This window comes from Pan troglodytes, chromosome 2 (assembly GCF_028858775.2).
Source record: "Pan troglodytes isolate AG18354 chromosome 2, NHGRI_mPanTro3-v2.0_pri, whole genome shotgun sequence".
Lineage (NCBI taxonomy): Eukaryota > Metazoa > Chordata > Mammalia > Primates > Hominidae > Pan > Pan troglodytes.
The window spans coordinates 157,531,865-157,558,385 of NC_086015.1; the positions used below are offsets into that span (position 1 = coordinate 157,531,865).

At 38.1% G+C, this 26,521-nt stretch overlaps 2 protein-coding genes and 1 non-coding gene across 5 annotated transcripts in view; 1 reads left to right on the forward strand and 2 right to left on the reverse strand.

Annotated features, from left to right (window-relative positions):
- DHX36 (DEAH-box helicase 36) overlaps nucleotides 1-12,142 on the reverse strand; it is a 50,930-nt gene extending 38,788 nt beyond the window's left edge. For all 3 annotated transcript variants that reach the window (XM_016942201.4, XM_001147527.7, XM_001147599.7), the window contains exons 1-3: nucleotides 11,822-12,142; nucleotides 3,690-3,814; nucleotides 2,697-2,931 (exon numbers count right to left, since the gene is read on the reverse strand). In XM_016942201.4, the coding sequence (XP_016797690.1) occupies nucleotides 2,697-2,931; nucleotides 3,690-3,814; nucleotides 11,822-12,064 (603 nt within the window). In that variant the 5' untranslated portion in view covers nucleotides 12,065-12,142. The remainder of the gene's footprint in view (nucleotides 1-2,696; nucleotides 2,932-3,689; nucleotides 3,815-11,821) is intronic.
- Nucleotides 12,143-17,369: 5,227 nt separating this feature from the next.
- On the forward strand, nucleotides 17,370-17,473 carry LOC112208850 (small nucleolar RNA U13). Its single transcript, XR_002943402.1, has one exon. It is a non-coding gene; the product is annotated as a small nucleolar RNA U13 (small nucleolar RNA).
- A 5,134-nt stretch (nucleotides 17,474-22,607) lies between these two features.
- The window catches only part of GPR149 (G protein-coupled receptor 149), a 100,377-nt gene continuing 96,463 nt past the window's right edge, over nucleotides 22,608-26,521 (reverse strand). The window contains exon 4 of the mRNA XM_526355.7: nucleotides 22,608-25,919. Within this exon, the coding sequence (XP_526355.2) occupies nucleotides 25,347-25,919 (573 nt within the window). The 3' untranslated portion in view covers nucleotides 22,608-25,346. The remainder of the gene's footprint in view (nucleotides 25,920-26,521) is intronic.

Here is a 26,521-nt window from a genome sequence, read left to right on the forward strand (position 1 = left end):
TTAAATTACAATTAGAATACTACAAAAGGAATGACTATTTTTCCTATATTTATGTGACAATTTCTTCCTAATTCTGAAAACTTTTATGGAACTCTATACCCGTATTACATAAAAACATTTAAGAAGCAGTCCTGTAGTTTACATTCAACTAGGTACATATAATGTAAAAAAAAAAACTTCAGTGGCATAAAAATAAAGTCAGCTTTAACAAACACCCTTTATTAAGATGGAAAAAACTGGCTGGGCGTGGTGGCTCACGCCTGTAATCCCAGCACTTTGGGAAGCCGAGGCAGGCAGATCATGAGGTCAGGAGTTTGAGACCAGCCTGGCCAGCAAGGTGAAATCCCGTCTCTACTAAAAATACAAAAAGTTAGCTGGGCATAGTGGCACACGCCTGTAGTCCCAGCTACTTGGGAGGTTAAGGCAGGAGAATTGGTGGAGGTTGTGGTGAGCCGAGATCGTGCCACGGCACTCCAGCCTGGGTGACAGAGCAAGACTCCATCTCAAAAAAAAAAGGAAATAATTAAAAAATATATATATATATAATTAATAAATAAAGAACTGTCTTTGGTAATCTAGTATTATATTATTGCCATGTTTGTTATGGTCAGGTAATTCTTACCAATACCATAAAAATAACAGTCAATGTGAAGACTGAAATGAATTCTAGTCATTTAAAATAACAAAAGCTACCACACTTATCTTACCTTGTAATAACTTACTTATCTTGTAATAATTTTTAAATTATCTAAAAACTATTTTTAATGACGTAAGTATTAACACCCCAGGTAGTCAAATGTTACCATCTTAATACATAATTATACACAAGCTATCCCACTGCATTTCAAACTGGCATTAATCGTATTTGCTTTATACATGTAAATGCCGCTGGAAAGAGAGGTATAGTCCAATATTCTTTCCCAAGGCAGCCAAAGTTTCTACTTTGTTAACTTTTGACCATAACAAAGATGTGAGATAATTCAACTATAAGCTCTCTGAGGACAGGAAATATCTTATTACTCTTCAAAAACAGTAATAAGCATAACTGGCTGGTGTGGCTCACTCCCATAATTACAGAATTTGGGGAGGTGGAGGTAGGAGGATTGCTTGAGCCCAGGAGTTCAAGACCAGCCTGGGCAACAAAGCAAAACCCTGTCTCTACAAAAAATACAAAAATTAACCAGGCGTACTGGCACATGCCTGTAGTCCCAGCTACTCAGGAGGCTAAGGTGGAAGGATCACTTGAGCCCAGGAGGTCGAGGCTGCAGTGAGCCATGATGGCACCACTGTACTCTAGCCTGGGTGACAGAGTGAGACCCTGTCTTAAATATATATATACACATACACGCACACATATATAGCACAGTAACTGGCATCCAGTAAGTAGAAAATTAATGTTTATTAAAGAACATAAAGAAAAAATATTGCACATGCTAAAAATGATTAAAAGGCTGAGTTGTTAAACACAGCTGAATTTTAGATCTGATTCTGTTATGAGCTATGCAACCTGAGGTAGGTCACTTAAATCTTTTTCCTCATCTACAACAGACATGTAGTCTCTTATTCAAGGTTGTTGAGAAGCTTAAATAATATAGTACACATGAAGCATTTATGACAACATATGGGAAATAGGAAGACCACCAACTTTTTAAATGTTTTACACATTTTTCTTTCTCTGAACTAGATCAATCACCCATCTTTAGTATATGAGTTCTGTCCATCATATACAGCAAAGAGAAAGACACTAATTCCTCTTGTTAAGGCTGTTAAAGCAGCTCTTCTCAACCAGAAGATTCTGAATTAATTCATCCTGAAATTTCCTCCATTTTCAAATCACATTTTTACCCAACAGGCATCAAAGAGCTACACAATTTGGCCCTGGACAACCTCAGCTTATCTATTCTAATACGGAAATCCAACTGTCATCAGTAACAGTCAATGGATCCTTTCTTTCCTATTAAGGAAATTCAGCTTTCATCAGTGAGCCAAGGGATCCTTTCTTTCCTATAGGAGGTGCTATATCCTTCCTTTATCAAAGACAGCAGTATGTATTTACATATTAAAGATATGGCCCTCAGAGTTTCCTCAGTAATTTCTCTTAAACATATACATACATACATGAGACCACTTTATTACATCTCTAGAACACCCACAAATCACACAATTTTATGTTTTAACTGAAAGGGACCTTAAAATATCTTGCCTAGCATAGAAAGAAAATATCACAATTCAGGAGATCTCAGGTGTTGTGATAGTCCTGTATTTAAAATGTTAGTGAACAAAGCACATCACATAATTTTTGAAATATTTAATTTTATCATCTATAAAAAGAAGGAGATGTATTAAGTAATCTGGAACAAGCTTTACAATTTTAACTGCCTTTACTGCACATGGCACCTCACTAAACTGGCCTAGAAAAGCTGAAGAGTAAGTTTTTTCTTTCATTGGCACTAGCATTTCTCAAACATTTCTTCTCACCACATAAGCTTCTGTGGATGAGATAGGATACTGTAGGTTATGTGTAACTTCCATTCCCACTGCTTTTCTCTACCATTCGAAAAGAAATTAATTCCCACAGAGGATGTCTTGTTGAGGATCTCACTGATCTATGCCATGCAGCTACCTCTAACCATACATACATTTTTATCAAGTGTAAGAAAAAAATGACAAAATATTTTTTGACATCTTTCTACTACCTGCATTTCAATATACCGAAGGTCATTTTTTTTCTTTTGTAAATCTTCCAATAATTTTTGGTCTAAAGTTCCATCTGGTTCATTTTCTTGCAAGAGATACTCAGAATCTCGGTCAATATATGATCTGTTCCTGATTCTAAACATTTTTTTTTCTTGGTTTATCAACTTCTTTTCCTGGATGTCAAGTCTGTTCTCTGAGCGTGGTGTGTTCTTAGTAGAAACTTCAGTACCGTATCTGTTTTGACAAAATAAGAAAGGAAGAAAGGTCAGATGAGCCACTCAAACACTGGAACAAAACAAAACAAAACAATACGCTGTTGAAATATTTCAAAGTCATCCAAATCCAAAGCTTTTCTTTTCTCTTAGTACAGTAATTATGAAAATATACTTGGATTCTTATAATAAATTCAAATTTTTCTTCCCTTTAAATAGATATTGCCAGATTAAGTTATTCCTTGTGATAGTTAAAAATAAAAATCCACAGAATAGTCATTCCTTCACTGCGGTTACTTACAGTGTTTCTCTTTTTCTGGATTTCTCGAACTTGTTTTATGTCACAACATCTTTTTTTCTTGCCACCCTTTCTGAGCTACAAATAGGATGCTACAATACACAGTCTCTGAAATACTTGTACTAATTTTTCCTCTAAATGATACAGTTCTTGTAATCTTTCTAAAACGGTAGCAATTTCACTTCTTGCAGATCTCCCAGACAGAATAATTTCATAAATACAAAGAGGACAGGTAGGGAGAACAATAAATAACAACTTAATACATCTCATATCCAGATACACTATTATTCATACCATTTAGCTTTCCTATGGAAACATGCCATCTAAATTTTTAAAAGTCATTTCCTAAATCTGTTTAATCTACATAAGGAAAAAAAGTACGTAAAGGTTAAAATTCACTTATCGAAGAAAATAAAGATGTTATTTTTATTATTAAAGTGTTACTCTTTGCCTATTCTTTAAAAAAATATTTCTTGTCGTACCCATGATCCTCAGGAGCAAACCAGGATATCTGTGCTTCTGACTCTTTATCATTCTTCGCTTGAACAGAATTCAGTAACTGTACAATTTGTTCTTCTCGTCGTTCATCCATGTGTACTACAGCTCTCTAGTTTGTGCAAAGAAAAAAGCATCCTTGTCAACATAAGAAAGCATATGCAAAAATTATTTGATACTGAAGAAAATAAAGGCTAAGTAATATATGTTCAACAAATACATATAAAAGAAAGTTATCCACAGGTGTCCTCTAGCCCAATCCCCCCCTTCCTAGACCTAATTAATTAATGTTAAAATTTTCGTACATATCCTTCTAGACCTTTTCCAACAAGCATTTATAAAATTAGCCCTAATATGATTGGCAAAGAAAGCTCATTTATGTCTCTTCCTACAACTCTGGTTCTCTTACCCCCAACCCACACATACTAATTATTATGAATTTCTCCTTATCTTAAAATTTCAAAGTTATTAAAACTCAAATGGTTTACGAAAAAAGTTGAAAACTGAAAATAGTTTGGTTGTAATGAACATTTGAAAGTTCTTACACTAAACAGAAGAATAAATTGGTAAGTAAGGCTGAGCTCAGAAGGAGTAAATAAAATTCATCAGTGCTTATAAGGTGATCCAATGTGGCAAATGACGCAGTTGCTTCAAAGAATGAGAATAAAACACAACAGACTGGACAAATATAAAGGTCCTTGGTGAACTATGAAACTCTGCAGAAACTTTACGCATCTAAGAAATGTCCAAGGTGAAAAAAAAAAAGAGAATGAATGCCAAAACCCAATTCTTTGGAGACTTTTTTATATTTAGATATAGTAAGTTGAAAAGTTGAAAAACAGATTCTTCAAAATTTATGGGACTACAAACCTTAGGTTCTAACGTGCATATAAATCCACAGGCAAAAGGAAACACACGCGGAGTGGTGAAAATTAGAGTGTGTTAGGTTAAAGAACCAAAGGAGGAGGAAGGTAAAAGTATAAATGAAAAGAAAACAGTCAAAAATCGAAAGAAAGAAACCATAGGACTTAATGACTATTTGGTGGAAGTTGGGGAGAGACAAAAAGGAAGAAAGAATCAAAGAACTGTTTTCAAATTCAAGGATGGATCCTGAGAGAGCAGCAGTAAGATGAATCATTAAAAGGAGGCTGCTCTGTGTTACTGTACATTTTTGTATACATGTGGTGGTGATGGAGGTCACAATAGGATGCTAAGTTTGGATTTTAGGCAATTAAGAACAAAGATGAAATTTCCCGACTTGTAATAATGACTAGGTAGATGAATATATGGAAATTGATCTCTGAGAGGTTGTGTTTTTAGAGTTATGATAGAAATTTTGGAGTGTTCTGCAAAGTTGAAATCACAGAGACACAGGAATTCTCTTAATTTACAAATAATACCACCTCCAAAGATGAGGACAGACGGATGACCAAGTCTGGCATTCACGGGGCCAAGGCAAGAAAATAAGTCAGAGGAATAATCAAGAGAACAAACAAAAGACTAGGAGCACACAGTGAGAAAACCGCTCCTATGAAGTGAAGAAAGGTGTTAAAAAAGGACTCAGAAGTATAAAATGGACGTAAGTAAGGCAGAGAACTGAAAAAATTACTACTGTATCCAACAACTAGGCAGTTGGGAATGATCTTCAAGGTATTTTTGGTTTTTGAGGTTTGGTTTTGATTTTTGGGGAGAAAAGAGGGAAGCAGGAGCTAGGGTAAGGAGACTGATGAAAGCAGACAGCAATGTGTAAAATACTGTAAAATCTAGAGCAATAGATTTCAATTGTTTTTTTTTATAGCAATCCACAGTAAAACTAATGACCCAGTACACACATATACAAGTAATTTCACAAAATACTTTCCTTACTCTGTACAGTGCAACTCTTATCTTCTCTTCACTGTATTCTATCCCAATTAAACAAACACCAAAATAGCTGGTCACAACAAAGTTTAACATAAAGTTTGAAAACCCAGGGTGGGTAGAGGAGTATGTGTCCCAGGAGAACAAGACATAAGCATGTTTAAGACAAGAGACAGGGTTTTATAAGACATTCTAATTCTAATCAGTATTACATGCTTTGTGAAAGCTCAAATAAGTTTACATGGGTAGGAGGATAACCTAATGTAATAAATATGAGAAATCAGTGATAAAACAACAAACCTGAAGAAGCAAAGCAAATGAACTATATGTTACCTCCTTTTTTGAAGTGAAAATGAGTGGCTAATTTCAGTTGTCAGGACATAAAATGTCTCTACTAAAAGTCCTCTTAAGGCTTTTTGATGTATCTGTTTAGTTAGAATATAACCTATATCTGCTATTCCTACAGTTCGCACTTTTCCATGTTAACTCATTACTCTGTATTTTGTTTAGTAAACAATTTCCTAGATTGACATTTCACAATACATTGCCCACTTTCTGCCCGTAACAGCACAAAAGATTATTCTAATTTTATGAGATTTCACGCCCCCGGGAAAGGTGAATTACTGGATAACATAACAGTCTACTGAAAATAAACAGATCTACACAATCTTTCAGTCCAAACTATCACAACAAAATTCGTTTTCATTAAAAAGTCAACATCAGTTGGTAGACTTTAAGATACCTTACACAATGCGTATGTACCAAGTAAGCATCTGCTAATCAATAAGGAATTAGTTGAATTGTAGTACACCCAGTGGTTAACAGTGGGTAGATCTTTCTGCAAGTATATAAACAGGAAAGATGACCAAAGTATTAAATAAGTCAGTTGTGTAGTAGGATCTTGTTTTTATTACTATTAATTTGAAAAGAGGTTATTCACTCTCCATATCCTATACTTTTTGCAGTGTCTCTGCCAGATATAATTCTGGTACATGGTATGTGCCCCAGAGAAGTCTGTCAATAGAAGGAATGAACAGCTGAATCTTTTACAATGAGCACGTATGATTAGCCCTTGAAAACGTAATTTACACTCTAAATAAAAACATTTGTATTTTTAATGATGTTCTCCCCACAATGAGTTTCTGGATGCTGCAGGTAGCAGAGAACATACCTTAATTCCAAACTTGGATCTTGCCTTTTTGTAGGATGCCTCTCTCCCCCTCAACAACCTTTTTCTAGTTCTACCACGCTTCACTTTATTTCACTCTTTGCCTGGAGAATCTCAAAACACATTTTTTTCATGACTATTTTCTTTTATCGTAGAATTTTGATTATTTCCCACTTTCTTGGACATTCTCAAATACCCTGCTTCTAGTTTTCAGTTCCTGGCAAGAAACCCTAAATGATGTCCATCAAATTTATGTTATCAGCTTTCTAATTATCTGCAACTACTTCACACTGTCTCCCCATTCTCTGTAACAGGCCAATACCACCCTTTTGTTTGCCCTCAACATTCACACGCAGTTTTTCACAAAACAAAAGCCCTAAGAAAAGGTCCTCAGTTGGTTATCACCAAACCTAAACCCACCTGTATCAGAATTTATCCTTTTCTCTTTTCTTTCTTGTTATAAAAGAAGTGCATTTTAAAGGCTAACCCCTCAACCTGAGCTCTGCAGTCCAATTCCTTTCATGTCCTCAGGGCCACCTCCTTCACTGAAATTTACCTTGCTTTCCTAAATTTCTAACCTCTCCAGTAGACATTAGGCAGTCAACCGATATCCTGGTTTGCTTCTTTTAGTAATGTGGTAGAGAATCAAACCTTGCTTGTTATAAACCATTAAGATTTGGGGGTTGGTTATTACTGCAGCATAATTTGGCCCACTTTGATTTCCTCTTCACTGGGTGCTTCCCTCAGGGCATGAACATGGTCAAATCTCTTCACCTTAAAAACAAAAAACCCTCTCGTGAATTCCCCTACCCCTATCAGCTACGGCACTATTTTTCTTCCTCATCTTCACAGCAAAACTACTGGAAAATGTTCCACTTCTGAATCTCTGTTTCACTTGCCACCCTAATGCAATCTGGCTTTTACTTCCACAATGCCACAGAAAGGACTTCCATTAAGATCATCAACAACCTTGTTGATAAATCCAATAGACATTCTCTGCTCTTACATCATTTGTGCATGCTTGCCACTATCAATTACTTCTTGTTGATACGCTCTTCTCTCCTTTAAACACTACTCTTAGATTTCAAAACAACACACACCTTATTTTTCTCTTCTCTGGCTGATCTTTCCTAGATTCTTTTGTAACCTTCTTTTCCTCAGCCTGTCCTTAAATTTTCATTTTCCGTATTTGACAGCCTGAGTGATCTACAGACCAGCAACACTGGCATCACCTGGGAGCCTGTAACGAAAGTCGAATCTCTGATCCCACCAGTGTCCTACATTTTAACAAGATGTCAGGTGATTCCTATGCACATTCAAGTCTGAGAAGCAATGGTCTATAGAATTCAGGCTGGGGCCACTCTATTTCTGACTGTTCACTCCCACACTCCAACTACTACCCATGAGCCCATTAACTGTCAAATACTTATCTCCAGTCTAGATTTTTCTAGGCATCAGATCTACACAGCCCTCTCCCTCCTGCAAATCCTCATTTGTGTGCCCTATAACAATATCAAACTCATAGTGTCCATAGCTGAGCCTATTACCTTCTTCCAACAAGCCTGATCCTTACAGATAGGCATAAAAGAGTCATCATTAACACTGTACTCGTCCCTTCAGATAAAATACATCACAAAATCATTTTGAGTCTACCTCCTAAATCACTTTAATCTGTCCACTTCCCTCCATCTCCACTGCCAACGTGCTAATTCAAGCTGCCATTTCTCACCTTAGTTACTGCAAGGGTTACTTCACTGGTCCCCCTGAACCAGGATTACCTCTCTTCAATCCATTCCTTATACTGCTACCAGAGTGAATTTAAACATTTAAAATCCAGTCATTTCATTCTTTGTTTAAAATGTTTTAATGACTTGCTACAGTCCTTAGAAAGACTCAATGTATCTCAAGGCCCCGCGTATTTTTCTAGCCCAGAGATTTTCAAATTGCTGTTTCTGAAATTATATTAAAGGATCATGACCAGCATTAATAAAAAGAGAACAGAGAAGTTCAAAAGCAAAAAAACCTCAAAGCAATGTGCAGATAATTAAATATTATTTTACAAAACTTTTCATCTAGTTATACATATGTGTGTACTGGGTTGTAAATTCAAATACATTCCTTTTTGGGCAAAGTGGCCAACAAGTTTGAAATTGACTGCCCTAACCTCATCTCAATACACTCCACATCCATGTTCTTATCTTTTACAGTTTCTCGAACTGAAAATGTGCTTCCTTGATCTCTATGTTATGGCACATGCTACTGCCTTTGCCTGGAATCTTTTCCAAACCCCAAACTTCAAACACACACACGTACATTCACTTTGTTATCTTTCAAGTTTCAACTTATGGGTTACTGTTCCTGAAAAATCTTCTAAAATACCTTGCCCTGAGTTAGGTGATAGCCCATATTCTCTAATACCTTAATACTGTATTCTATTTATCGCTCCAAACACACCACAATCTCTGTAGAGCCTATATCTATTTTATTAATTAATACAGTGCTTAAGATACTGTCACAAAAATAATGTCCTCAATAAATATTTGTTGAAAGAACATTTGTTCAAGAATGCATCATTAGAATGCATTCATTTTCAGCCAGGCGCCATGGCTCACGCCTGTAATCCCAGCACTTTGGGAGGCCAGGGCTGGTGGATCACCTGAGGTCAGGAGCTCAAGACCAGCCTGGCCAACATGGCAAAACCCTGTCTCTTCTAAAAATACAAAAATTAGCCAAGTGTGGTGGTGCACACCCGTAATCTCAGCTACTCAGGAAGCAGAGGGTGCAGTGAGCTGAGATCACACCACTGCACTCCAGACTGGGCAACAGAGTGAGAATCCAACTCAAAAAAAAAAAAAAAAGTCTTCATTTTGAAAACACATGACATGACTTTAAAAGTGAAAGCTACTGAAATTCTGACTGGGAAACAATGATATCAAGCTAAAGGTGGTCAAAGAAGAGCTGGGACGAGCCCATTGAAAAATACTCCTATTTAAACAAGAAAGAAAGGTACATTTTGGACAGGAGAACAGTATGACACTGTAATAAAAAGTAAAAATAAAGTATGCCTAAAAAAACTATAATTATATCAGAATGGAGACATGGGCTCAGAGAAATGTGCACAGCGGTAAACCTGTTACGTTGAAGCCGTATTACCAAGATTTCCAGAGAACACGTCAAGATGCAACTGAAATATATCAGACTGAGACAGAAGTGACATGACTTCCAATCTGAAGTTGTGAATTAGGTAATAAAATGATCTAATTTTTCCTTTTAAAAGATCACCATAGGCGGCTCTGTAAAGCACAGACAACGCAGAGAAAGAATGGAAGCTAGATGACTAGTTAGAAGGCAAGAACAGAAAACAAACAGTGGCTTGATCTATGGTAACTATTCTGGAGATAAGTGGTTAGATTGGGATATATTAACAAGGCAGAGATTTGCTGAAATGAAGGGGAAGAAGCAAAGATAAATCTCATTTGGCCTTGGCAAGTGAATAAATGGTCGTGTCACCACTAAAAGGAGGATGGGAACGCAAGTAGAAATGAAAAGTTCCATTCATAACATCCACTGCACAACTGGCTATACCCTTCATGTGGAAACAATAATGAACATTTTTTCCTGACTTATTTAACTTTTCATCTGTTTAGGTATTATTTTCTCAGCTAGACTGTAAGCTCTTTGAATACCACATTTCTTCAAGTCCCTGCAGCAATATGCATAAAACCTTGTTTGAAACAGAGCCTTAATAAATAAAAGTTGTAAAGTTACTTAGACGTCCGTATCCTGATTTTCAAGCCAGTATGCCCAACAAAAAAGTTAATTTGGGGCTGTAAAAGAAATGGATTTGTTTTTTAAAGAAAAGTTTAAATTATGAAGATAAATGGATAAGGCCCCCAAAACACCTGAATGAACATGACATGGTTAAAAGAAATAAAAAGAAATGGAACGGTTTAAAAATAGTAGTCTAGGCCTGGCGTGGTGGCTCACGCCTGTAATCCCAGCACTTTGGGAGGCCGAGGTGGGTGGATCACCTGAGGTCAGGAGTTCGAGACCAACCTGGCCAACATGGTGAAACCCCGTCTCTACTAAAAATACAAAAATTAGCCGGAGGTGGTGGCGGACGCCTGTAATCCCAGCTACTCGGGAGGCTGAGGCAGGAGAATCGCTTGAACTTGGGAGGCGGAGGTTGCAGTGAGCTGAGATCGTGCCACTGCACTCCAGCCTGGGCGACAGAGTGAGACCCTATCTTAAAAAAAAAAAAAAAAGTTGCCTAAATGATGATCTAATTACACTCTATAATACATTTTATAAGGTGCTTTTAAAAAGTCACCAAAGGCCTATACTAAGAAAGTTCCTGCTTAATGATAAAAATTATTTTTTATTAGAATTTTATTTACTAGTCACTCGGAGAACTTTGTTTCTCTTACTACAGATCTTTAAGACACAAATCAACCTGACAATCACCTGAAGAGAGGAGAGTAAGCCAAATCATCTCTGGAGATTCCTTTCATTTTCCTTTTCAAAGAGAATCTGCTCATCAATAGAAATTTCTCCACCCCAACATAAAAAACAAAAACCTAGGTTTGCAGATAATTTTAACACTAATAATAAAAGCTGGACTATTTTTCTGAATGATCCACATCCAAAACAGTGTCTGCCTGCTTTTGTTCCGTGCAAACCTATCTCAAATGTAGAAAGGTCGCTATGTGCTTCTTCACCAGGCAAAGACCTTAAAGTGACAATTATTATTCTAAGGGAAAGGACGGCCAGAGATACGACAACGACACTCCTAATAAAGTTAATTTCGGTTGGAACGTGAACTTAACATTTGCTTTGTCACAGTTCTCAAGTCCTTTAAGCAAAGTATATATTCAGCCTGCATAAATCCTGCCTGTTTTTGGTCAGATGAGCATGGCTAATGTTACGCAGTACACCCGCTACGGGGAGCGCCAGCATAATATATTTGCGCCTCATTTACATTTCACAAAACACGTGCATCACTTAAGAAACAAAACCAAGAAAAAGGGGGCAGCGGGAGAGAGAAGAAAACCTGTGCTGCCTCATCCTCTCCACTATTGAATCCGAGATTACCTCTTGCCTCTCCGCTTCCTTGTTCTTCTGCCCCTGTTTTTTCGCGTACCACATGCCGATTTCGCGGCCTTTCAGGTGCCCGGGATGCCGGCCCCTGCCGCCTCGACCACCCCCTCCGCCGCCGCCGCCTCCTCCGGAGCCTCGGTTACCTCCATGACCCCCTGCTGGCCCCCCTCCATAGCCCCCACCGGAGCTGCGGGGACCCCCATCACGGCCCCAGTTCTGATGGTAGTCATAACTCATTGTCCTGGCGGACTACAACCCGTCAGAACCAGCAACCGCTGGAAATGGCGTCCGGGCCCGGAAGCCACTGTGCGGCCACTTCCGTTTTGCTTCCGTAGCGCCGCGCAAGAGGGCGGGCCATTTAGCGTCACAAGCAGTGGTTTCTGGTGACGTCACGGGAGGACGACCCCGGTGGTCTGGAGGGTGGCAGGGATCAGGTTCTGTCTGAGCCCCCGAGTTGTTTATCTTTGTACCTCTGGAGCAACAGCCAGCCAAAGGCTCGTAGATTTTCTTTCCCTAGGCCCAGCAAGTGAGCCAATAGCTTTTGGTTTTTACTTTCTTATTCCTGGTAAATCTGCAGTTTTCTTGCGCTTAGGTCCTAGGGTAGTAAACGTTGATTGAAACAAAAGAACCCTTGGATCAATTCGCCGTCTTCTAAAGAAGAGTCTCTAAAAAATGAGTTCTCCTAGTCTTGAAAACAGCCTGACAACTATTCAAATATGTAATTTAAAATACCCTTACCTCCTTGAAAGTGTTGTCACTATTTAGTACGTTTATCCAATAGTGTTAAGATGAGCGTGTCTACCCAAATTCGGTGCAGAGCTCTTAGGCAATGTAAATAAACTACTTTGAAGATTCATGTGTTCATATGAAGCCACATACTGTTTATTAACCAGCACACTGAGTGTTTTGTACAAGCTGTTCTTGAATAATCAAGTAATTGGGCCACACAGGCTTGGATGTACACCAGGAGATATCCAGCTCATGTTACAGTTAACTGATGTAAAGGTGCTGGGAATACTCACTGAACAAAGCAAGTATGGCATGAGCTTTTATTTGCCTACAGTCTTAAGGGAAAGACAAAGGCTATCTTTGTGCAGTGAATTAAGAAAGGGAAATGCTGTATGCCAGGAAGGGGTCTACAATACACCATTGTGGCCTAAAAATTATTTTGAGCAAAGACATTTGAGTTTCTGAAATCTACCTGTCTAAATGCAGAACCACACGGAGGAATTCAAATCAAGCTCCTCCCTGGGAGGGAAACCCAGGAAGACTGACTCTTATCACTGGAGGTTAGTAGCTGGCAACACACTTGAATAGACATTGTCACAAAGCTATCATATCTGGCATCTGTTTTAAGGTGTCATTTATTTTTACTAAAAGTCATTTGTTTTTTCCATAAGTGCTGTTTTCCCCTTCCCTTCCCCTTTTAAGATGGTAGATAAGTCAGAACTCTGCCTCCCTGAATCACCTTTTTCTGTGAACTCTATTATGTATGTGGTTAAGTCTGTCTTTTCTCTTGCTAATCTGTTTTGTCACTTTAAGTCTGGGGCCTGCAAACACTGAATCTAAGAAAGTAGACAAAAAGTATTTCCTCCCTAAGAGCCATGAGATACTACAGCAAAAGAATTTAATTTTGGAGTTAGGTGAGTTATGCAACAACTTTTGAGATAAGTAGACTTTTGCCAGACTAATGGGCAGAAGAAAAGTATGGCAGGTGAAAGGAACAATGTGTAAAGACAGATAATGATGTGAGACATCGGAGAACTTAGACAACTACCCTGAATCTTAAAGCCTGATGGGGAAGGCCAAAGAGGTAGATAGGGGTCTGATTATGGACAACTTATGTGCCACTTAAAGAACAGTGACATGTTTATGCAGAGCAGTGGTTATTTTGACTGCTTCAATTAGAAATAAATAGCGGAGACAAGAGTGGATACAGGGAAACTAGTTAATGTGATGTAGGGGAGGCAAAATGGGATGACAGGGCATTACATGTGGAAAGAATTGGAATCAGGAGACATTAGAAGATAAAATTACTTAAATTTGATGATTCATTGAATGTGGAGAATTGGAAGGGTTAAATGACTCCAAGTTTAAGATTTGAATTATTAATCCATGGGGAGGCACATTGTATCCTGAGATGAGAAACACAGGACAAGGAACATTTTGGGGGTGAGGTGCAGGGCAAGTTAATGTGTTTTATTTTTACATGTAGACTTTGAGGAACTTATGAAACATACAAACGGAGTATCTAGAAAGCAGGTTGTAAGAGTTAAAAGCACAGAGGCCAGGTGTGGTGGCTCACACCTGTGATCCCAGTACTTTGGGAGGCCAAGGTGGGCAGATAACTTGAGGCCAGGAGTTTGAGACCAGCCTGGCCAACATGGCGAAACCGTCTCTACTAAAAATACAAAAATTAGCTGTGCATGGTGGTGCATGCCTGTAATCCCAGCTACTCGGGAGGCTGAGGCAGGAGAATCACTTGAACCCAGGAGATGGAGGTTGCAGTGAGCCAAGATCGTCCCATTGCACTCCAGCCTGGGCAACAGAGCTAGACTCTGTCAAAAAAAAAAAAAAAAAAGAAAGAAAAGTTGAAACGTTAAAAGTACAAAGAGAGTAGACTGAAATTATATGTTTTGGGAGTCCTTGGCACATGTGATTAAGGCCGTAGGAATGAATAGTTTCTATAAAAGCATCCCAATTGGGCACTCCTGATTTGAAAAATGTGTCAACTGTCTAAGAGATGAGATTGAGTAGGCATATTGAAGATGATAGGGGCAAAGTAGGAAGAAAATGGTGAGAGTGTTATGGGCTAAATCTTTGTGTTCATGCAAAATTCATGATGAAGCCCTAACTCCCAATATGGCTGTAGAAGAGGCCTCTAAAAAATGTAATTAAAGCAAAATGAGGTCATAAAGGTGAGATCCTGATAATAGGTTTAGTGCCCTTTAAAAAGAGACATCAGAGAGCTTGTTCCTCCCTCTCAGACGAAAGGCCATGTGAGGACAAAACAGCAGCCATCCATGCTCCAGGAGTAGCTCTGTAAACCAAAAATAAATTTTTTTTTTTTTGGATGGAGTCTCACTCTGTTGCCCAGGATGGAGTGCAGTGGCACAATCATGGCTCACTGCAGCCCCAACATCCCTGGTTCAAGTGATCCTCCCACCTTAGCCCCCTAAAGTAGCTGGGACCATAGACGCATACTGCCGCACCCAGCTAATTAAAAAAAAAGATTGGTAGAGATGGGGTCTTCCTATTTTGGCTGGTCTGGCCTTGAACTCCTGGGTGTAAGCAATCCTCCTGCCTCGGCCTCCCAAAGTGCTGGGATTACATGTGTGAGCCACCACACCTTGCCCCAAAATAAAATTGGAAGCCCTCCCAACCAACTGAATGGACCCGTCCTCTAAGCCAAAAGCATCCTAAAGTAAACCTGACTTGGTCAGGCCATGATGGGAATGGGAGGTTGGACATGCCTCATTATACCTTCCTTCCTTTGGAATCAGGTACAGCTGACCAGTATTAACATTGAAGCAGAGACCTTAAGACTGACAGAACAGACTCTTTGTAGCAATATGATGTCAACATAGTAGTAGGCCCTGAAAGAAAGCATTTTACCCCAAAATATATTTATTTGACATATTTTGAAATGGCCCTTCAAAGCTGTCTCTCATGGGGAAAATCTACATTCTGTAGAGAACCTCCTTCCCCCTTTCCATTTCTTCTCCATGATCCAGAAGAGGATTAACTAAGAGTCTGGAACCTTTTTAAGTTGAATAAGAAATATTTACAATCTATTCTTTCTGAAGCCTGCAACCTTGGAGGTCTTATCAGCATAATAAGAACCTTGGTCTCCACAACTCCTTATCTTAACCCAGACAGTCCCTTCTGTTGTTTCCAGGTGTTTAGATAAACTCTTTCAATCAATCAGAAAATCTTTGAATTCACCTGTGACCTGGAAAACTCCCTCCTCCTTTGAGTTGTCCCACCTTTCCAGATGGAATCAATGTGCATCTTACATGTATTGATTGATGTTTTATGTCTCCGTAAAATACATAGAACAAAGCTGTACCCTGACCACCTTGGACACATGTTCTCAGTATCTCCTGGGACTGTGTCATGGGCCATGGACATTAGCATCTGGTACAGAATAAATCTCTTCAAATGTTTTAGAGTTTGACTCTTCGCTGACAGCTCTCATTAGGAACTGGATTAGCTGGCACCTTGATCTTGGACTTCCTAGTTTCCAGACTTTAAGAAACACATTTCTGTTGTTTTAGCTGCCCAGGCTGTGGCGTTTTGTTATGACAACACAAACAGACTAATACGGAGAGTCAGAGGGGAAGAGAATTAGTGTTTATTTGTCACTTAGCATTTGCTAGGTATTAGACTAAGTGGCAGGCATTTGTGGCAGAATAATGGCCCCAAAGATGTCCTTGTCTTTTTTTTTTTTTTTTTTTGGGGTGGGGGGGTGGGCTCTCACTCTGTTGCCCAGGATGGAGTGCAGTTGCATGACCATGGCTCATTACAGCCTCGACCTCCCAGACTCAAGCAATCCTCTCACCTCAGCTTTCCAAGTAGCTAGGACTGCAGGTGTACACCACCATGCCTGGCTATTTTTTTTATTATTATTATCTGTAGAGATGAGGTATTGCTATGTTGCCCAGGCTGGTCTTGAACTTCTGGGATCAAGTGATCCTCCCACCTCAACCTCCCAAAGTGCTGAGATTACAGGTGTGAGCAACTGTGCCTGGCTGAGATGTTCATGGAAACTCCCTGGAAACTGTGAATATATTACATGGCCAGGGCAAAGTAGGTTGCTAATCAGCCGATGTGATAATTAATTTTATATGTCAACTTAATTAGGCTAAGGGATGCTCAGAGAGCCAGTAAAACATTATTTCTAGGTAGGTCTGTGAGGGTGTTTCTGGAAGGGATTAGCATTTGAATTCATAGACTGACTAAAGAAGATCATCTTCATCAATGTAAGTGTGCTTCATCCAATCCATTAAGGGCCCAAGTAGAATGAAAAGGTGGAAGGCTAATTTACTCTCTCCTCTTGAGCTGTGACATCCATCTCCTGTTCTTGGACATCAGCACTCTTGGTTCTCAAGCCTTTAGGCTTGGATTAGAACTACACCACCAGCTTTCCTAGGTCTCCAGCTTATAGAAAGTATATTGTGGGACTTCTCAGTCTCCATAATCATGTGATCCAATCTCTCATGATATAGCTCAGTTTCTGTGTATCTATATCTGTCCTGTTAGTTTTGTTTCTCTGGGAAACCTGATGAATGCAGCTGACTTTAAAATAGGAAGATATCCTGAATTATCTGGGTGAGCCCTATGTAATCATAAGGGTCCTTAAAAGTGAAAGAGGGTGGTAGAACAGAAGGTCATAGTGATGTGACATAAGGATTTGACTAGCTGTTGCTGGCCTTGAAGATGGAGGAAGGGGTCACAAGCAAAAGAATTCAGGCAGCCTCTAGAAACTGGAAAGAAAATAGATTCTCCCCCAGGGCTTCCAGAAAGAAATACAACCATACTGATCCTTTTGCAGTTCATGAGCATGATGATTGGGTATTCGTGCACATGTGTGAGATGTGCCACCCTCGAACCTTGTTATGACATCGGCACATTGCTCATCTAACAGGAAGAAAAATAAATAAATAAAAAGAAATACAACCATATTGACCCCTTGATTTTAGCCCAATGAAGACTCTTGTCAAAACATTATGCTACAGAACTGTAAGACAGTAAATTTGTGTTAGTTAAGACTGTAGTAATTTCTTATGGCTACACTAGAAAAGTAATACAATTCCTTATCTCATTTCACACAATCCTCATGACAGCCCCAGAGGAAGTTAGTGTTATCTCTATTTTCTGATAAATTGTTTTACTGCCCTTCGCCTCATGTTTGCTGATCCTAAGTAGATTCTTAGTTATAAATGTAAAATTACTATGTTTTCCATACTTCTTCAGCATGAAGTATTTAAGGTATTGCTTGAGCCTATTCCTTTAGGCAAACACTTTAGTACAAATGTCACTGTAGTAAAAATCTGCACAAAAGGAAGATTTTCAACGAAAGACCTGAGAGATATTGATGGGAAGGAAAATGTCAGTTGTCACCTGCTTTTTCTTTTTTCCCTGCCTTGATCAGAACTGCGAAAATTTTTACATTACCTAATGCCAGAAAACAAACAGAATGGTTCATTATAATTGCCATTGTTTCTCTTACTGGTCCTCTGTTGTGTGCTGTTCTTTGGGCAGGCAACAAAGATGTCTCTCTCAAATGTCCTCTTCATTAATGGTGGCCTGGGCCACAGAATGCATAGCCATTGCTTTCAAACCCACAGCATTTGGTGTCCAGCTTCTGCTCTCCTCATCACACCTGCCATCGCATCTGGAATGCAGCAAAGGTGAGCCACACAGAGCCACACCACCACTGGAAACTGTCACAATTTTCTCAGTTTCAGGGAATCTTTTCTTCTTCATCTTTTTTTTTTTTTTTATCTGTACCCTGGGAAACAACTCTTATATAACTTATTCATAGGTGTAATATTCACAAAGTCATGGGGGTGAAGGAGATTTTCTTCAGTGTTCTTGGAAAATGAAATCTTTAACTTCTACTTCCACTTGGAGGTGGGGATAGGGACATGAAGATAAAAGTGACCCTACCCTTCTATAGAATATAAAGTCTGGCTATGGGCTGGAACACCTACACATAGCCTCTCCATTTGGTTTCTCTGTGTGGCCTAGTTTGAGCCTCCTCACAGCATCGCAGCTGGATTCAAGAGCAAATGTCACCAAGCAAAGTGGAAGTACATGACATTTGACATCTTTGTGAACTAGTATCAAATGTCACGTAGCATCACTTCCACTGTGTTTTACTAGTTGAGGCAGTTACAGATGTCCACTTAGGTTTAAGGGTGGCTAGGGCCTTAGCACACCATGGGAGTAGAGCCAAAGTCACATTAGAAGAGCAGGATGCAGGAATTAGAGACCAGCCTGGGCAACATAGGGAGACCCTGCTCTACAAAAAATCAAAAATTAGCCAGGCATCGTGGTGCAAAGCTTGTCCTAGCTACTTGGGAGGCTGAGGTGGGAGAATAGCTTGAGCCCAGGAGATCGAGGCTGCAGTGAGTACATTCATGCCACTGCACTCCAGCCTGGAGAACAGAGCAAGACTCTTGTCTCAGAAAAAAAAAAAAAAAAAAAAAAGGAAGAAGAGGAAGAGCATGTGGGATGGAAGGAAAACAATTCTAAAATAGTACTATCCTAGGTGAATCAGATATTTGTATGAACAAATGCCATGTCTGCCTACTAATTCCATCTGTTTCCCACAAAAAGGAAAACAAAAATTGTGACTTTGTGAGGTCATAGGATTTCAAGATCCACATTAAAGACCCTCTTGAGAGATTTTCATAACATTTTCCTTTTAAAACTACAGAATCTCATTAAATTGGTGGATTTTCCTCACCCAATTTAAGCATGCAATCTTAGATCTTAGGAAAAAATATTGTGAAAGAGTGCTAAGAAATTTTATTTAATGAATAGAACTTTTTTAATTTAAAAAGGATAATGAAAATGTAATGCCTAAAGTTTTCAGTTAGCAAGTAGATAATGTAACTTTGCCAGTCTAACTAGGTAACCATGGCTTTGTCTAAACTCTAATATTTTTTGACCCTGACATTAGAAAGTTTTTGGGGCTGGGCACGGTGGCTCATGTCTGTAATACCAGCACTTTGGGAGGCCGAGGCAGGTGGATCACTTGAGGTAAGGAGTTCAAGATCAGCCTGGACAACGTAGTAAAACCCCGTCTCTACCAAAAATTAGCTGGGTGTGGTGGCAGGTGCCTGTAATCCCAGCTACTCAGGAGGCTGAGGCAGGAGAATTGCTTGAACCTGGGAGGCAGAGGTTGCAGTGAGCGGAGATCGCACCACTGCACTCTAGCCAGAGCGACAGAAGGAGACTCTGTCTCAAAAAAAAAAAAAAAAATAAAGAAAGAAAAAAAGAAAAAAGAAAGTTTTTGGAAGTTGTATTTCTACTAAATGGTAGAGAATACAGTTTACCTCTGAGGCATGTTTTTTCCCTTATTCTTGAAAAATTACCCAGTGAGACTATGCATATGTGAAGGTAGAGCAAAGATCCTCCTCTGTAACAAAGTGTTGCAAAAACGACATGCCTCCGGATATCTAAACTGCTCTATATGACATTGCAAAAGATTGTGTTCAAAGTTTTTTTGTATTTGGATCTTTGACTGCTCAATTCCAGAAAGTGACTGTGTATTCTTGAGAGGAATGTATGTTTCTATGCGTGTGTATGAATGTTTGTGTATGTGTATTCTCTATGTATTTGAAATTAAGACTTCAAGACTGTAGGAAAGACTAGTAGATATGATCTTCTTTGTATATTAAACTATAAAAGAGATTGTATAAACTAACATACATTTGGAGCAGTATAGTCTGAACTAGAGTGTGACGTCACAGATTCAGGGTTAAGACCATACAATTCAAAGTTGGGAAAATGTATCATTGTTCAATTACCGTGTGCAGTGCCTCCACCTCTGCAGCTTATAAAAATGGGCAGGGAGCGCTATTTACATTCTGTTATGGTATAGTATGTGATTGTCTAGTTGATTACAGGGCATGTAACAGAGACAGGCTAGCTAGCTCTTCACCATATTTTGGGTTCTTCTTCCTGTACACAGCTAGATATATTTCCTAGTCTTCTCTGGAATCAGCTGTGGTTCTGTATTGAGTTCTATCCAATAGCAGAAGCTGCAATGACTGAGGTGCAGTTCTTCCAAGCCAGTCTCACTAAGCACTCCAGTGCAGAATCCTTCATGTCCTTTTCCCATCTGTCAGCTGATGCAGATGAGCATAATGATCATAAGAACGGTACATTAAAAATGTAAAACTACATGAACCTAGGCCCCTGAACCATATCTTAAAGAAGAAAGGCCCTACTGATAAGGAACATTCATTTAACTGCTGCTGCTCTCTGCCTTCCAAATCTTGTACAAATGCCTCTGATTGTTAGATGCGAAACCTGAACTTTGCGGAAAAGAGGGTCTTGGAAATAAAGTTTTCTGTCTTCTAGCCTCTGTGATACATAAAGGAGTTGAGAAACATTGAGATATTGCAGAGTATTGACAGAAAATAAATGAGATAATTGTTTTTGCCTCGAGCTACAGACTTCATAGATAGGCTTTTAAGAAATGTGTAATTTATTTCATGTTACCAAGGAAATCCTCTCCACTTATTGAATCAGAATACAATTATGACGCCATCCCGACTACTACCACCCTAAACTTAACCAACATCATCTCTAGCCCGGACTATTAAAATAGCCTAACTGTTCTTTCTGTGGTGGTCTTTGTGTCTGTACAGTCTTTGACCCTTGCAATAGACAATCATTTTTGAAATGAGATCATGTCACTTTTTTGCTTAGAACCCTCCAGTGGTTTTTCACTTCATTTAGAACAAGACTAGATGTTCATACCTGGTCTGCAACGCCAGTTTCCTCCTGCCATTATCTGTTTGCCTTTATCTCCAACCACTCTCTCCCTCTCTCACTCAGCTGCATTCACATTGACCTCCTTAATGGTTTCACAGATTACAAAAGGCACACTCCTACCTCTGGATACTTGCTGTTCCCTTTGCTGGGACTATGATTTCCCTAGATAATCACATAGCATGTTTCCTCACTTTATTTGAGACTCTGATGAAATGTTACTTTATCAGTGAAGGCTTTTCTGACTAAATTATTGAAAAAAGCACTCTTCCCATCTTTGTCCCTTTATTCTAATTTTATTCTTTGGCCATTGTTACCTCTGGTCCCTATTTTCTGTCAACACACTTAATACCAGCATACACATATATGTACCACACACTTATCACTAACATATGTATATATGTAAATATATAGTAAAGAACTTAACCTATCCAAAGAGAGGTTTGGCCTTTGTCCTTGGCTTTGGGGGAGGTAATTTCTAAGCCCTTGGAATGTCATAGCTGAAAATAGTATCTTTGTTTGTCTGGGGGCCTTGGACCAGCAGATAGTGACAATGTGTTTTTGAGAGGGGAGTTTTGGGCATTCTGTATCAACTTGGCCTCCTGGAGAGCCAGAAAGAGATATCAGTCATGTGAGTAGTCAACCATGCTTACCCTTGCTCCTACCATGATGCAGCCCCAGGAAGGACTCTGGACACCAAGGTTCAGTTGAGATTTTCTGCTTGGCAGTAGTCTGTGCAAGGTGTCACACATCGTCACCAAAGAAAGTAATGCCGTCCATGACTCCATGGGGAGAGTACCATAGAAGTTCCACATTTACAACTTTTCCTGGACTTGGCTCTATGACCTCTTCTCTAGGCTGATTTTATTCTGTATCCTTTTGCTGTAATAAACCATAACCATGAGTACACAGTTTTCTATGAATTCTGTGAGTCCTTCTAGTGAATTATTGAAACTAGCAGTGGTTTTGGGAATTCCTTGAATTTGCGATTTGTGTCAGGAGTGAGAGCAATCTTTTGTGGACTGTGTTCTCTGACTTTGTGGTTGTCTCAAACTCACAGTAAATGTAAAAACATATATTTGTTTTGTTTGAGTTTTGTTCAAAAGTTATAAAACCAAGTATCTAGAACAATTTTTAGTATGTAGTAGTCATTTATTAAATATTAGAATGAAGAAATGAATGAAGGTAGCTGAAAAGTATAAGAAATTAAGAGAAAATCGATGTGTAAAATCCAATATTATAGAACCACGTCAAGAAAAGCTTCCAAAAAATACATAACTAAGACTCTTTTATTATATTTTAAGTAATATTGTGCCATTTGCTATCTTCAAAGAGTTGCCTCTGTCAGTCACAACTCTCAGAAGTCTTAGGGATTATATATTAGGTGTTTATACTATTTGGGAGTCTCGGGGATTACGTGTTTGCAGTTTATAGGAGTCACCACCAGATGGTGATATTTTTATTAGGTAATAAGTTTTTGCCTTCAGATACATCAATTCATAGAGAAAACTATACAAAATATAGTATTTATTAATAAGAAGAACAATATAACTATTCAAGGGTAAGGTATTTGGCTATATCACAAGATATCTAGAAAGGTATTTCCTCTACTAGAAACACACTTTTATAATCAATCACTCTAAAGAGTAAGCAGACTTAAGTAAACTTATGTAGTTTAACCTTCTCCTCCCTTAACAAGGATTTGGAGCGTCATTCATGCTTAGGCACAGCTCTAGTAGATTTTTCTTGTATATTCAGCTATTGTTGGCTTGGAGTTTGAAGTGTTACAGGGTAGTAATATGGTGCTGATTAGCCTTTCAAACTAAGACTTTGGGCTAAATAATACTGGTGTTGTTTCAATGCAGCAGAATTTTTATGTGCATCCATTATACAGTTAATTCAACAACCAAGGGCAATTAAATGGGAATATCCTAATTATTTTTCCAATTCCCCCAGTTTAAGCCCTTGTCCAGTTAAAATAAAATGAGAGGGAAAATGGGTATTATTGTCTTCTATCTATTTCTTAATGCTCTTTAAACCTTGATTTCTGTTATAATCTCCATCCCATTCAAATTGCTGTGCAGTTATAAAGAATTTGTTTGCCTTCAAATCTTTGCTATTTTCTTCAGCTTTATTATGATCCTGTGTCTAATTTCCTTTTTGCCTGAAATTGCATTTTAAAGCAGCAATATCACCTTTCTCTTTCAGAAAATTATACATCTAAGTTTAAGATATCAAAGCCTATCTTCTACAAAGCATTATGAGAATATTCAATTCAATTTTTCTTTTATAAAGACATTTAATGCTACTGATTTATAATATCTGATATATCTGTCCATTTGTCACTGTGTTAAAATAGCTGTTAATATTGGTGATACAGTCTTTTAAAATAAAATATATTTGTAATGAGAATACATTTGACTTTGAATTTGTATGTTACACATTATATGAGGCTTGCTTTACAAACATTATTAGTGGTAATACTAATTTAGATAACTAGATATTGAGAAGTTAAAGATCGAGAAAGTCCATTGAGATAATTATTTTGAAAATGACTCATGCTTGTGGCAACAAAAGATGAAACATTCTGAAAGCTGATGTCAAGTAATTTTGAATTCTAATTCAACCTAATAAAACAGAAACCAAAATAAATCATTCTAAAACACAATTCATTCAATCTGTAAATAAATAAATAAAGTATGTGAGTGAGGTGAGGGGCAAAAAGTCTAAGACTATGTAAAGTGTCAACTCAGTAACTTTGGAAAATAAACTTTTAGGTAATACATTTCATATATGTTTACAGGAAGGTTAGAATAAAGCAATTTGAAGAAAAATCACTTTATAATTTTTGAAATACATCTTACTATTATTCTGCCGAGGTGATTCCTGCATTTTTGCAATGTAATGCATTCTAGAATTATCTTGAAATGTATACCTTACAATCACTTAATAAAATAGGTTCAATTGTTTCTTTGAGACAACACGTCTTTAGAGAAGAAACAAAAAAGCAGCTCTAAACTTGATATAATATTTGAAGTAAACTTTTCTATTTCAAGAATGACTAAGAAAGTTTGCCCAATCCACAGCTTTAAAAACAGATACTTTTGTTTTAGACTTAGAGGATTTTGGTCTGCTGTATCCAGAAGCCTACCATGTTTGGATGCACCTCTCATAACTGAATCTGCCAGTATTTTCCCCCAATTTCCACTCAAGTTAAAAAAAAAAACAATTTTAGGATAAAGTATACAATTACACAATTACAACTTTTTTCCAATAATGTTTGAGTTAAAGATACTTCTAATTCCACCTCTAACACACAACGTATTTGTTTTATGGGACAGTCTTGACATACTGAAAAGATGAAAGGAAAACTGTTATAGGTAAGAAAAAAAGAAAAAACAGTAAACAATTTATATTTGGTAGAAATGAAGGAAACAACTATTTATAGACTAGGAACATGCGTGTTTCCCAGTTGGAAGCTAATTTTTCATTTTACAGAAGAATGTAAAGCTAAAGCAGTAAGCGTAACAAGCTTGTTTTGCTAGCCACATTTAGGCAATTTCCTTCAAATATAATTTGGGGTTTTGTTACATTTCTTCCATTCCCAAAATTCCTCTTTTTTCCCCTTTGCAGTAAAGGCCAACATTGTATATAGAAACATATGCATGGAACAGTATATTCACTGAGTTTATACAATTTTCTGTTTACTAGGAAGTTGACAAGCAAAAACATTGGTAAACTAGGCCAAGATTTGATTTAGAAAATATTTTTTAGAAATCAGATAAGAAGTAAAATCTTTTCATTACCACAGTGTGTGATCCTTAGGTAACACATCAAATGCACTTAAGTGTTTACACTAGTTCCAGTTGTTCCCACAAAAAAATTAACTATTAAATCAGCAAAACTAATGTAAACCAACAAATAAAAGGAAATCAGTCTCATAACAAAGGTGTTAGTTTCACAGTTGACGTTGCAGATCCATTCTTGCTCCTGTTAGACCAAATACCCACTAACTACCCTTGCTTTCTTCCTCTCTTTTTCTGTAAGCTTTATTTAACAACTGGATTTCCTCCTGGTAGCCATCCCTCTCTTGATGCTGCCTTTTACTGTTCTGCCTGTGTGCTTCTACGGTGTCTGGAATGGAGATATTAATATCACCATCAGGATTACTGGTGGGCAAAAAGAGGGAGTATGAGGCTGTTTCCCCTAGATCACATGAAACAAATCTGTTTTCTTTCCTGGAGTAACGTAGGGATGGAGATCTGACTTGTGTGGAGGACTGACTGATGTTACTAATGATTGACACAGTGTCCAAGGCCTCTTCATTATCGCAAATTTCAAGAACCTCCAAGTGTATTTTCACACTGGTGTCCACAAACGTGGATGAAGAATCTTCTGAGTTTGGTTCATGGCCAACACTTTTGGATCGATAGACTTCTATTTTCTTAGAGGCTGGAGTTATTTTTTGCCCTTCTGCGCTTACCTCATAGGTAGAAAGAGATAGGGTTTTCCCTGTAGGTGCATGGAGAGACACAGTCCCCTGGAATGCACACAAGGGAATGGCAAGGGCACCACCGGAACGCTGGGGACAAAAACAAAATTGTTATTATTGAAAGCTAGGTTCTGAGGTTGAGACATTTAGAAATTCATTTTGTTCATCAGAATGATAAAGGTTTTCTATTTCAGATCCATTTCCCTAGAAACATTTTACAGATACGGGATTTAAATACTGCCACCAAAGCACCATACCTCAGTTTCTCCTAGGTCAAATCAGACATTTAATGAGGGTAGTTAGGAACATTTATTTGAAGATGAGGGGCATATTTCCCCAGTTAAAGGCAAAGGTGTGTACTGATGGGAAGCAATAGATGTTTTCAAAGGCAGAATTTGAACATAAAATTGAGTGCATATTTACAATCTGAAATTACTTTTATATTTTTGTTACATACTCAGTTACATTAAAACGTTTGCAAAAGTTGGAAGAAATGTAGACTGTGTTATCAATATGAACTTTTTTTTTCTGTTTAGCGTGCCAAAGTAAATGATAATTGTGAAACGGTGGCTTAAGGACAAAAGATATTTCAACTGTTAAGAGTTGAGCATACATAACAGGAACCGAATGTCACCAGAACTATGCTACAAAGAGCGTACTTTTCCACAGAGAAATCAGTCATTAAAGTAAAC